Source organism: Tachysurus fulvidraco, chromosome 15 (assembly GCF_022655615.1).
Source record: "Tachysurus fulvidraco isolate hzauxx_2018 chromosome 15, HZAU_PFXX_2.0, whole genome shotgun sequence".
Lineage (NCBI taxonomy): Eukaryota > Metazoa > Chordata > Actinopteri > Siluriformes > Bagridae > Tachysurus > Tachysurus fulvidraco.
In genome coordinates this window covers 11,414,937-11,428,708 of record NC_062532.1, presented here as the reverse complement: position 1 = coordinate 11,428,708, position 13,772 = coordinate 11,414,937, and the positions used below count along the sequence as shown (strand labels likewise).

General features: G+C 37.7%; 1 protein-coding gene across 2 annotated transcripts in view; it reads right to left on the bottom strand.

Annotated features, from left to right (window-relative positions):
* Positions 1-13,772, bottom strand: part of LOC113639556 (Na(+)/H(+) exchange regulatory cofactor NHE-RF2) — a 37,745-nt gene extending 23,973 nt beyond the window's left edge. Inside the window, exons 1-2 of one of the 2 annotated variants that reach the window (XM_047800811.1) lie at positions 13,142-13,772; positions 10,725-10,976 (exon numbers count right to left, since the gene is read on the bottom strand). In XM_047800811.1, coding sequence (XP_047656767.1) covers positions 10,725-10,976; positions 13,142-13,348 — 459 coding nt within the window. In that variant the 5' untranslated portion in view covers positions 13,349-13,772. The remainder of the gene's footprint in view (positions 1-10,724; positions 10,977-13,141) is intronic. The other variant, XM_027141470.2, reaches the window with a different exon arrangement.

Genomic DNA, 13,772 nt, shown 5'->3' with positions numbered 1-13,772 from the left:
AAGTCAGGTTCAATGACCTCAACACAAACACTCGTCTTTGTTTACACAGATGTGTGGAGGTGAACTGTGGCGAATAATGACATTTTACGATCTTAAGCCTGTAGAGAATTCAGCAAGTCTGTATGAACTCAACTCACTCTATGTGCCTCCAGATTTCGAGAATATTCTCTGAAAATCTCAGCACAAATTACATGTCAATGCTCGATTTCTCTCCAAGGCCTTGCTCCTAACACCTCCTCAGTCCTTAATGGTGCAGACCAGATGTGTGCTTCCAAGTAAGAGAGGTCAAGTGTGGGTGTGCGAGAGCATAAAAATGACTTACAAAGCCAATGATTTGAAGGCCTACACTTAGAAAGGAAATTAGACTGAAAAAGAGAAGAATGAATTAGATGTACAGTAAAACAGTCAGACTAAAAAATCTAATGTATGTTTCAAAGAAATTTAATTCTGAATGCTTATCTTCACCATACAGGAGCTCTGTGTGAAGATCACAAACATATGCCAACTGACCAGACAAAGAGTAATGTAGCACCTAAAAGGTAAGCTTTTTACCACGACACTGGTGTTCAGTCCACCATCATAATGGTAACTGACTTATCTTGCATTTTCAATCAGTAAAAAGAAATGAATTCATTTATCGCCACAAGTCTGATATAAAATCAGTCAGGACAGTTGGCTTTCAGTGTGAGATGTTTTTACACTGTTGTTTTTACTATTAACACAGTATTTTAGTGGTTTCAAGATAGAAACATCGTGAAGAGTGACAAGTCAAAGAAATTCATTGCTTAACATCAACACGGAAATGGCATTATTTGGACTCTAGCAAAAAAGTTACAAATAGCAATACAAACATAATACCAGCATGGACAATTGTTTTTTTCTTTATCTGTTGGCTTCATCTGTTATGGCAGGTTTCTGGAAGGTTCTCCCAAATACTTGCAACGATATGATCTGGTGGTACAGACACTATTAAATTAAAACAATTTATAATGCAACAGTGCTCATGTCATACATTAGAAACCTCTTTAGAATTTATCAGCTTCATTAAAAATGTTAATACTAGTAACAACTCTGTACTCTAATAGTAAATTCAGTTTAAATAACAAAGAGCAAAGGTCAGAGACTAGGTTGTATTCTGAAATCTTAAGGAGTCAACAAGTATGTAAGTGTTGTGAGTAATCTGTCCAATCACAACAGAAGAATATTTTCGGCTGAGGTCTCATATTGGGATTATGACTTACTACAAGATGTCCTGAGGCAGAGATTTAAGTTCTTTTGACCAGAGAGCAAAAACTGAATTTATTCCTTTTTGGGGTGCCCATGTTCAGCATTGAATTTCTTTGTCATGACACACTCCACAGTAGAGGAAAATTTGTAGTTTTTCATAAGTAAGTTTTTACCTAACCTGCTAGAGGCGATATATTCATAGCAAAGTTCCAAAATAACCCAATACAGAGTTTATGTCTTCAAAGTAAATGATAATAACAAACCCATTTCTGTTTTCTGAGATGCCACAATTTCTTGTTCATAAGCATCTAAAATTTGAAAGCCTTATCTTCAGCCACAAAATTCTGTGCAAGGTTATCATAACAAAGGGGAAAACATCTCAAAATCAAAGCCAACAGTGTAAAGACTGATTTTATAATCAAACCTGTTGCAATAAAATAACTCATTTGTTTTAACTTATTGAAAACAGGTGAAGTAAATGTTGTTGATCAGATGTTCACCGATAGCATAGCTGCCGGTCACATGACATTTTTCCCAAATGACATCAGTGTAATGAGCGCATGACTGCTTGTCAAACACAAGAATCTGTGGCTGCTTCATCACAACCTCTCATGTTGACTTCTTAAGACAACAATGAGATCTTTTATTTGTTGACCTGCACAAACGAGTTTCTGCTCACTGATTTTCATACAAACACAATGATTTATCTTTTTATAAACTGCAGAGATCTACAACTGTGTATTTGGGTTGTGGAGGAAAAAAAGTGATGTTGGTATAGGATGTGATGAAAACTGACCCTGGGTCAGCCTTTTCCTTTCTGATGTCTGATGCACATGACCCCAGCTTTCAATGCAGTGATTTTTTAGATAGCACAACCCTCCACAACAGTCTATGCATATTGCGAACTTTCTTTCTGTGGTGCAATACTCTTCAGTCTATTTCAGCAGAGAACAAAAAGAAAAAAGATCAGAGGTAGAGCAAACAAAGTAGTGCACAAAAATGACAGCTGGACCAACTGGAGGAAAAAAAATCAAGCCTTAACAATGAAAGAACTGTTGCCAGTGGAAAGAGACGCCGCCACAACAATCTAAACATCCAATCCACATCGTACAATCAAATGTAGCTAGGAAGCCAGGAGACATGACTAGTTCTCAGCTTCTATTTATTTCTTCCTTTCCTCTTAGTTTGAACTGTCTTCTGCCTGTAATTACTTTTATTTTCTCCTCACTTTGATTCACAGGTTGCTAACAAGCCTGCATTCTCATATCTAAATATGAGTACATCCATATAGACTGATATTAAATCTAACAAAGAATTCAAAGTCATCGGTATTTACAGTGCTCTAAAATCAATAACTGGACACTGAGTTTCTGCCACAACAACCCAGAAATTATTTTCTATAAGATGTGTTTTTCAAACCAAAATGTGTTCCTCTTACACAACAGCGAGTTGCCAACGATATCAGTTCAGTTTGATAAACATCATGTCACACTTTTTATCAGTTTACAATTACATTTGTGGAACATCCATGAGACAAGTTACTGTATCACTTACACTACAGCAGCTACAGTCCTTCTCTCACCAGGTCCTCATTTTATCTTTCTTCAAGATGACAATACAGTATGCAGCTTCATATGTCACAAAGAACCAGAAGGTTCAAGCTCCTCTGTGCTGAAGATTCTACGGTGCCGGAAACTTACCGACCAGTGCAAACCTCTGACGTCAAAGACTCAGAAAATTTCAAAGCAAGTTATCTGTTTATTAGTAGGATTACTTGGATTATGTGGAAGGTCTCGCATTTACATCCTGGTGCATGAACAGTTATGATGACCCTATCATTTATGTTACAGACAGAATTAATGTCAATATCAAAGCCATACTGTTATGTTAGTGATGCAATTGTGATACTATTATTGTGTTAACTAAATGTGGTAATACTTGTGTTTTATCATCACAGCCATTTCTGTAGCTTTGCAGCCCCAATGTAAAATATTGTTCCCTCTGAATCACAGTGCATAATGTCTCATTTCTTTCCTAAGCCTCCCTTCACATTTCACCTTAATAACAGAGTAAATCCTGTCAGATAGCGGTGCCTCAAGTGTACTGAAGAGTTCCTTTCCATGTTAGTCCACAATTCCACTTACTGAGTAAGGAATTCTGGTTGATTGCGGTCTGTTGATTCTGAATTGTCCTAATGAAGTAGTGAATGTTATAGTGGCAGTACTGTACTGTGCTTGGAAAGAAAGCACAAAAGGCCACCTCATCTCAGACAGGCCAAAAACTGACCTTTGGTTTCTGCTTACAAATATAGGGACCAGGCTCTGGCTTGTGTTCGAGCATGAAGGTGCTGTTCTATCTGGAATATAATAAAAGCTTCAACAGTTATCAGTATGAATTTCCTACAAAATTCATGTTCTGATGCCTGATTTTTTTAACAATCAATATAATCAACATTACTGATATTTAAGGACATATTATTCTGATCACACACACAATAAATATGAACAATATTTATAACACTTAACATTCTAAATTCAGAAACAGAGAAACAAACAGTGCACAGTACTTCATGCTCAACTGTCACTTGTGTGATAAATTTCTCAAGACATTTAAGCTAAAGAAAACACCTGAATACTGATACCTCAGCTCAACACTCCAACTTAGTGTCTTCTGTCCATTCCTTTTTTTATTTCTTCCTGGTCAACTGTTGTACATTTTTAAAATTCATTTGTATTTATCTTCTTTAAACTTAGCTTTTGAGATTTTAAAATGGAATGTTTTTAAAATAGAATGAAGCAGAATTAAAATTAAAAGTCCACTTCTGATGTGTTTCTATCCGGAGTATGATCTAGATGTCCTGTGCTCGGTGCTGATGTAAAAGATCTGCCATCCTCCACCTGTTGCACTGCGGAAGCCTAAATAATCAAAGATAAGACAATGTGGGGAAAGCACCTGCTGCCTGGAACTGTGTGCGTGTGTGTGTGTGTGTGTGTGTGTGTGTGTGTGTGTGTGTGTGTGTGTGTGTGTGTGTGTGTGTGTGTGTGTGTGTGTGGTTTGAAGAGCAATTTTACGTGTCATGTGACAGCCAGAAAATAATGGACTACGCTGTTCCATGTTGTGAGAAAATGACACTTAACACTCCAGCAGAGACTCAGGAGGTAAAGCAGCACCAGGCCACACTGAATTCAACTCGTTAGAGGAGAAAAGCCTGAGACTTTGGCCAGGCGTCAAACAGAAAGAGTGTTGTTGAGAATACACCGTCTCAAACTCACCAAGCATGGGGTCAGCTTCAGTTCAGGGTATGCAACTAATACACAAGATGTACCTAGTTCACCCTCTACCGGGTCATTAGATCCATGCTACAGAGAGATTTTCTTTTAGTAAGCTCCTATAAATTTAAGCATCAGATTCATTGTAGTCTCACAGTCCTGTGATCAGTTGTGTTCAGTTGTGTAAAGTGAGATAAAAATGTAAGTTGCTCTAAGGACATCTGCCAAATGCCATAAATGTAAATTTGATGTACATTGCACATACTTTGCTGTACTGTGTCTGCAAATTTGTTTCATCATCCTGAATTCACTGGGTTTTTTGAATGGGTTTTTTGGTTAAATGACTGAAAACAGGTCTTTAATGCAATATATTTGCGATGTATATAATATTTTATTCTACAATATAATACAGTGATACACCACACTACACCACACAATACACTGTCTTGTAGGTTGTACAGAACAACAACATTTTTTAATTCATTCATATTACTTGTGAGTTTATTTGTGAAGATTATCTTCATTTGTGAAGAATAATACATTTTGTTGCATACAGAACTGATTTTCTGCAATAAATACGAAAGCCAGTGAAAAAAATCCTATTGGCTTTTTGTCAAGTCAACGAGGATGATACTGTACTTACCTCTGGGTTGGCCTTCAAAAATACTTTTTCCCTGAATCACTCTTTACCTTGCTCTGTAAAATTGTGTCACTGTGTTAAAAGGTTTGCTGTCCTTCCCTTAAACCAAAGAACATCAGTGAATATACAAGACAAACAACTTTCAATATTTTAAAACTTAGTGTATCCAGCTGTGTAAGGTGATACAAACAATATACAACAATGGTGCAACTAAAACTTTCACCAATTATCTGATGCCTTCACATGAAACGTGAACTGTAAATGATACCCTTGCTGTCTCACTCTATGCACTTAATATTACATAACAAAAATATATAAATGTATTTTAAGACATCTGCAAAAGAAACAATATTTTAATTATTCCCCAAAAAACATTATGCCTGATGGTTTACCTGCCTCAGTCACCTCAGGTGAGGTTGCTTATTGGGGATGAATACAAACACATTTCATTATTTCTAATAGTAATCTTAAACTTTTGTTTAATATTAATGTTTGTATAATATTAAACTTTTTGTACTATATTTCTTATGTTCTGTAAAGCTGCTTTGAGACAATATTCATTGTTATACAAATAAAATTGAATTGAATTGAATTGAATATATAATTACAGTGTGGATTGTAGCTCGAAGCGCTGATGAGGTAATGGCAGGAAACGATTAGAGTAGTGTTATGGGGTTGGGATTATAGTAGTAGAGTACAGTTAGTGCTGCTGGGATTTTGAAATCCCTCAATGATGATACCACATCCACCCACCTGCAGTCCTGTGCTCAGCAACTGACAACCGATGAAAGATCAATTATAATCACCAGAATTATAAGTGGTGCTATGTTGAGCTGAGAAACATATTTAGCAACAGATGGATTCCAGATCAAGTGAAGCTCACATCTTTTACTGTTACACACAAAAATCTATGTTCAAACATCTTCAGAAAGCCTTTTCTCACAGTGGATCTGGGCTGGGCAACACACCCTAAAGAGGACACCAATCCATCACAGGACACCACACACACACACATACACACACATACACACACACTCACACAAACACTTTCACAAACATTCACATACCTAGGGGCAATGTGAGTATCCAGTCCAACTATCTGTACAATTTGTTGGGAAGACCCCTGAGCTTTGAGGCAGCAATAATTCCTGCTACTCTAATATGTTAACCACAAATGATACAGACATTTTCATATTGCTTTGTGTCATATGCGTACTCTAATAGTAGTATGGACAAAATGATCAAATTGTCATTTCATGATCTGGGTATAATTACAACAAAATCGAGCATCTTCGAGTTTTTCTAAACACTAGACATGCTTTCCCGTTCTACAAACTAACTCACAAATGAGCAGGAGAATAAACAGAGAAGGAATGCGGCAGAAAGGAAATAACACTGCACCGTAAAAACAGAGCAGCAGCAGAATGGTGGTGTCGTATATCTATTCTCCCTTTCTGACAGGCAAACTAGTCATGGGGCCACAGAGACACACACACAAACACACACACACACACACACACACACACACACAAACACACACACAATCAGCTCTGCCACTGTTACTTTGTTGGCTTCCACTGGACCCAGTGACATTTATGAACTAGTGTGCACTTTGGGGCCTTGAGCCTTGGGCCAGTCCCTCACTGAGACTGGAAGTGCTGGAATGCTTGGTAACCCAAGGAGTAATAATCAGTCCAGCATAAATTTTAAAGTTAATATCATGCTTCATTAAGCTATTTTAGAAATTATTCTGAGGTAATATTGGGATAGACCAATAAATTCCACCTGAGTGGCTATGAATCCCTGAAACAGATGTGGTTTTTAACTCTGCGAAAGCATTCACATGTCTATAAAAGGTGGAACAGAGCCAGTGCTCACAGGATGAGACTGATGTTCTTTAAAGAGACACAAAGATCCAAACAACTTTGGCCAACTTTGTTCAAAGAGACAAGCGACTGTCATCAGAGCAATTCACCAGGGCCTAGTTTTCCTCTATGACTTCCTTTATACTGAAATGAGGCATATAGTGAAAACCCTAAGAAAGTCCCAACCACATCAACTCAGTAAAACTCTAGACTCTAGAACTCTAGAAATCCGATATGTGAGTTCAGAAACACAAATATCATATGTATGTGATGGTAGATTGTATAGTATTCCATTAAAAACAAATCATCTATTAATGTCCAATCAAAATCTGTAGTTTTGTTGCAGCTGGTCTGGGAACTGTGTTATGCCTACTGACCCAAGTAGAACCAACCATGGCTGCAATACACACTGTTAGATGACATGTGTCTGGGCTTTATGTATTCTTACAGATGAAAAAACGTTCCTTTTTATCTCTCCCAATGGGTTCCTCTTCTATGAATCAAGGGGCCCTTAGCATTATTAAGTCAATTTTTCTTACCCCATTAAAATGAACCTATTTCTCATCCAGCCTCAGCGTCTGGCAGCTCTGCCTCTCTTCCACTACATAAGCAAAACTGCAAGCACTGAGTGCATGAAGTGTTCAACATTCCCCACTTTATTTTTGGATGAATAAATACATCATCCATACTTGATGTGCAATTCTTCACACTATCTATACTGTAACATTCAGCAGAATAGTGCACAAGTACACGAATGGATGCACCGATATACACATCACAAGTGAAAGTATAACCATTCCATCAGACTGTAAATACATTTCATAGAAGAATTCAAAGACCCTTAATGCTACCAAGACAGAGCATGCTTACTGATGTCTATCGGATACAAAGTGTTATCGTTCTGGTCTGAATAAAAGGTCAGTGAATCCTTCGTGCTGCTCACTAAACCCATGTGAAGTATTCCAGGATTTGACTTGGCACTGTTTGACTTGCTAATCCATTCTCTCTGGCAAAATCTTGGGTTAACTGTTTTGGCTGTGTAAGTACTGAAGCGATGGTCCTTCTTATTATTACAGAAGATTCAAAATGGCTGTAATTTTAGCTGTCTCCAGAAACAAGGTTTTACAGTATATAATGCTTCCTGACCTGACCAGAAATGCATAATAGAGATGATCAGAGAGTTAGCTAGCTGCTAATAACCAAATTGTTCAGGTTGGCTAAAAAAAAGACAACAAACTCCCAAAATACAACACTTAAAGATGAAAGTGTAGGAAGTGGTTCCAGTTTCTAACCACTATGTCACAGCTAAACCGCTAAATGCCAATAATTGCTAACTGCCAGCACAAGAAAGACACTAAAGGCGTAAACTGCAGCTTGAATTCTATTTGATAAGGCTTTGTGGCGTGGCTAATGCTAAAACAGAGCCAGAGTCAAATATTATGTGTCATAAACTGTATGAAAAGCATTTCAATTCAAAATTGAAGGTTTTACATCTTAATTCGGCTCGTTATATGAAGTAAATAAAGTTAAATAATTAGGATCAGAATTAGATCATTCGCATGTACTCTTCTAACTTTGACAATAGTTCCAGCTGCAAGGTTTATATTAATAAGGTGATTTTAATTCCTTAGTATCTATATACTGTATTAGATACTATTAACAAAATAAAGAAGACTTGTAAGGTGGATGATATAAAATGATTTTAAAAAATGTGCGAAATTGCTGATACAGTAAAAAAAAATTTGAGGAGACATTTTTAAAAGAAGTCTCAAGCTTCGGTGCTTTGTAAGAGCCGAAGTAAACCCCTAACTGTAGGTTTTCTGACACAGCACAGAATTCGTTTCGGTTTCTCTGAATCCTGACAAACTGCATTTTTGTTCTCATACTGACTTCAAGAAAGAAAGAAAAAAGAGACGAGTGGGAGAACAATTGTTTATAGCTACGCTAACATAACTGAGAACAGGAACTTTTTCTCAGATACCCTATAAGCTTAAACATAACTATAAACTAATAAAATATACAATATATCATTGTTTAATTAATATAATTTCTATGGATAAAATTGGAATAAAACACCTCATAGGAAAATAATCAACTGTAAGTTAATTCCACTCTCCACATCACGTTCCTTACACGGAGGAATTACAATTCTACTCCTCATTGAATTATTTTCTACTCACTTTTTTTAATGGCTTAGCAACAAAACCCAGCATGCAGTTTGGTCCCACCTCTTGGGCCAAGTCTTCAGAGATTTTGGCACAAAAACCCCTGAGCTTCAACAAACACCCATCCTCCGACTCCTTCTTACCAAACTCTCATCCTCGTTAAAGGTTATGTACACTTATCTACTTTCAATCCCTTAGAAAACTCATATGTATGGTATCTCATATGGCCTGCTATACACTGGAAATGTTGAATGTGTACATCAGTTCTGTGTGATTGAATTGAGTAACATCCAACGTGTTTTCCAACCTCTGAATAAAGAGCTCACACCTGAGCTGAGAATCAATCCCATGATGCCACACTGTATTACCACTGTGCTTTTCCACCATGCTTGCTTTAAGTGACTAAATTTAAATAAGTAATGACAACACATTTTCTTAATGATATTTTTATGTAATCTATACATAATATTTTTGCTTCAATCTGACTGGCCTTATATTCCTATTATTATTTCTACAGTATGTATAAGCCAAAGACTATCTACTGTATAAGCCTTGGTCTGTAATATGCTTCTTCTTAATCTAATAGTTGGCTTAGGATGGACAAGAGACATTAAATACAGTATAGAGATCTGAGTCATCTGTTATATCTGCACTATCAAATGCTCTATTGTCTTCATACTTTAAAGTGTTTTTCACTCTTAAACAGATACACATCTTTGCAAAGTAAAACACACCAGATACAGTACACACTAGATTAAACTGAGGATGAAGTCTAATGGAAAATGAAAGTAAAGCTGAGATCTTCTCACAGAAAGAGAAACATTTCCTTTGTCGTTTATCAACATAAACAGAATGATCAGATAGAGAAACAGGAGTAGTGTATAATCAGGTTTGTGGAAAGGCAATGCTTTATCAGAAGTTTGTAATTAATCAGGAATAACATGTCTGTAGTTCTTTTACTCCATAATGCCAAAGGGTCAACCCAGATCGACAGAAGGTCTTTGCCTCTGCAGAGGTTAACATCTGGACAAGATGCAGCATTGTCAAATAATATCCTCATCAAACATTTTACTAACCAAACTGAGATTAGATGTAATTGTGGTTTAATGTTTAGAAACATCATTATAGTGTCATTTTTGCACAAAACATTTAACATTTCTACTAAAATATGTTGAAGGATGCATATTGCCATCTATAACACTGTCAGAATTGTGTGTCATATATCACTAACCATCTCTGGCTCACCTATATTCAAATACCATGGCTTAGACAATGAGGCATTTAAACATGAAGACTGCATTTAACTGGAAAGAGCTTGAAATGCTGTATAAATATTGATAGGAACAAGTGAAATTTTAGCAGTTCAGGCAGAAGATTCTTGCTTACTGACGAAATGAAATTGGCAGCACTGCAAATAATATTCCCTAGAGACTATGGAACTCAGATTTTTCCAGGAAAAAGGGAAGGAAAACAAGATAGTTCAGAACTTACAAACCTAACAAGTCACCCAAAAATACATCTACAGAAACAATTCTTTGTATAAAGATAAAAGTTGTACCTTTTTGGTAGCCCGTGATTGGGACCTCCTGCTGGGTTTTGGTATCTCATGACTGGTTGGCAGTTTGGACACGGAGTTGTTCTCCCGCTTGCTGGGGGTCGATGGAGGGGAGGAGGAAGAGGCTGATGGATTAACTCGCACAGCCATGTCCTCTGTGCAGGTGAGGCGCAGACTGCGCAGGTACTCATCTGTCTCACGGTCCACCACCAGCAGCCTGGTTTCATACTCCGTTGCCTTGATCCTTTGAACCACCTGAGAAACAATAAACAAAATTGGATGGAGGTAATTGGATGGAGGTCAAAACTGACCTCCATCCAATAAGAAGCTTTGGATTTTCCCCACATTTTGTCACTGCCCAGTTTTAATAGGATGAAATGTGCACACAAATATATACAGTATGAAACTTAATAGTAGCCCTTGATGGACTGGTGTTGTCACCTTTTCCCTTCATGGATAAAGCAGTTACTGAATGAATAAACAAATGAAATTACTTCTACTTCAGATGTCAAAGTGGCTAAAACATGCACAAATACTACATTTTAGCATAATATTTAAATTGAATAAAAAAATTTTCAGCACCAAAAACCAGCCAGCATTTTGCAATAATTGCGCCTCACCTGCATTATTTCTAAAAGAGGCCTCTTAAAAAAGGAACCATCATCAAAGTCCTAGTACTGTAGCCTGCTTCTGAATGCCATTCAAACCCTCAAATTTCATTGTCATATTAAGCCGGTGATGAAGAACAGACACACATGCAGTGCTTTCAAGTGCCAGATTGAGACAACCGGACATCCAGAAACATTTTACTGAACCAGCCGTTAGCGTGATTAACGATGTTGATCTGAGCTAGACATCTTGTGCTTGGAACTAAACATAGTCATTTCGCAAATTTGAAAATTCAGTCCAATATTTTTTTTATAAAACCAGTTGCATGTAATTAGTTTGAAAATATATTTATATAAAAATTCTAATAATGTAACAAAATACAAACAAATAAATAAGTGGATTGTAACCCATACTGCTGAACTCTAAGGGCAGGCATGATGTGCTAGCCTAGTAGTTAAGGAGTTTGACTACTGCTTTGAAGGTCATGAGTTTGAATCCCAAGTCCACCAAGCTGCCGCCGCTGAGCAAGGCCCTTAACCCTTAGTTGGTATAAATAGAAATAAAAAGCATGTCACTCTGGATAAGGGTGTCTGCTAAACGCCATACATGTAAATGCTCGTTTTCAGACCCATTACAAGTCAATGCAGCTACACACAAACCCCCACACAAACAAAGATATGCTTATATATTGACACATTTTAGTAATGGGTGGCATATTGGTGTAGTGCGTTTGTTGCCCCCTTACTCCAACTACAGGGTCTGTGGTTCTTCTCGACCTCAGGTTACTGTCTGTGTGGAGTTTCGGCGCATTATCTCCACATGTCTATGCCTCCAGTTTCCTCTCTCCTCCCAAAACATACTGTCAGATGGATTGGCTATTCTAAATTGTACCTAGAATGTGTGTATGGTGGTGTTCTGAGATATGTGTATGGTGTTCTGAGTTCTGCCTGGTGTCCCATACAGGGTGGAATCCAGCCTTATGCCCAGTGTTCCTAGGATAGGCTTCAGAACCACCATGACCCTGACCAGGTGAACAGAGGAATACTGAAGAAAAATGAATGAATGAATGAATGAATGCCAGTTAAAGTTATTTCATGAAACTACAATTTCTGGCTAAGTTAAGTACATTTTTAATAGCCTTATAAAGAGATCATTTTGAATTAGTCCAAAAATGTGACCTTAGTGGGATTTTGAATTTCAAAACAGTGTGTAAGTAAGTAATTGTGCTGTTATACTGTAAATGAGCGCAGTGACTTTTTTAACGTCTCAAAACAATTACACCATCACTTCACAAGACCAAATTATTATTATTTTTTTTATTTAACTCTACTTTTAAAGTGGCAAATTGAGAACAGGACAGATATTTCTGGAAACTCCCGTTGTTCTGTCCCACCAGGTTTTGTTGTTGTTGTTGTTGTTGTTAGTTTGTTTTTCTCCCAAAACGGTCAAGTCAAATCATGCTTTAGAATCTGAAGTGCGAGTATAGATGGAGGTTTACGGTAATTACCAGGCGCTTGAAGGTCTGTTGTACTTAAATGTAAGACGCTGGAAAGTAAACGCTTCCTTTTTCTAACCTTTTTTTATTGATAGAATATATAAAATAAATAAATAATGTTTAGGCAAAGTGCTCGAATATCTATATGACATCTTATACAGCACATGTGGTGGGAGTTTTACTTTGTTACCCTGATAGAATTAGAAGCTTAATCGGTTATTTAGTGGATTACTTGGTATTTTAAGATGAGTTGGCTCGCGCGGTGTGTGTGTGTGTGTGTGTGTGTGTGTGTGCGCGCGCGCGCGCTGCTGCTTACCTGCTGATGCGTTTCTCTCTCGACATTTTCCCCGTTCACCTCCACCACTCGGTCCCCCGCGCGCAATCCTGATGCCTCGGCTGGAGATGCAGGCTCCACTTTGCGGATGTACTGCCCGCTTTTTCCCTTCTCTCCGTGCAAATGAAAGCCGTATCCATTCTCACTTTTGCTCATGCAGCAAAGCCTCGGTTTCAGCTCGTACGCCATGCTTTTCGCTTCAGCATCCAAAAAGTCCACGCGCAAATGTAGCCTGTTTTTATCCGTAGACTAATCCTGAAGAAAAAAGCCCAAACGCCTCGGGCTACAAAAGCACATTGTCTTGGATCGGATTTTGGTGCTAAGGCTTTACAGAGTGCATGACGCACAAAACGCGTCTAGTCCTTTTCATTAAAGATGCAATGTTCTGGATCCAAACAGTACTTTATTGCGCAAGAACGTGTGTGCACCGTCCATTTGGGTTGTTTTGCGTTTCTCTCCAGAACTGAAGCAAATGCAACGTCTGAAATGCCCGTGATTATCAGTTGTATGTCAGCTTTAGTGATAAGAAGCAGGAGGATCCCTGTGTAACATCCTAACAGCAAGAGCAACAGGCGATATGCCCTGTTAAGCCTCCCATCACTGCGCGCGCGCG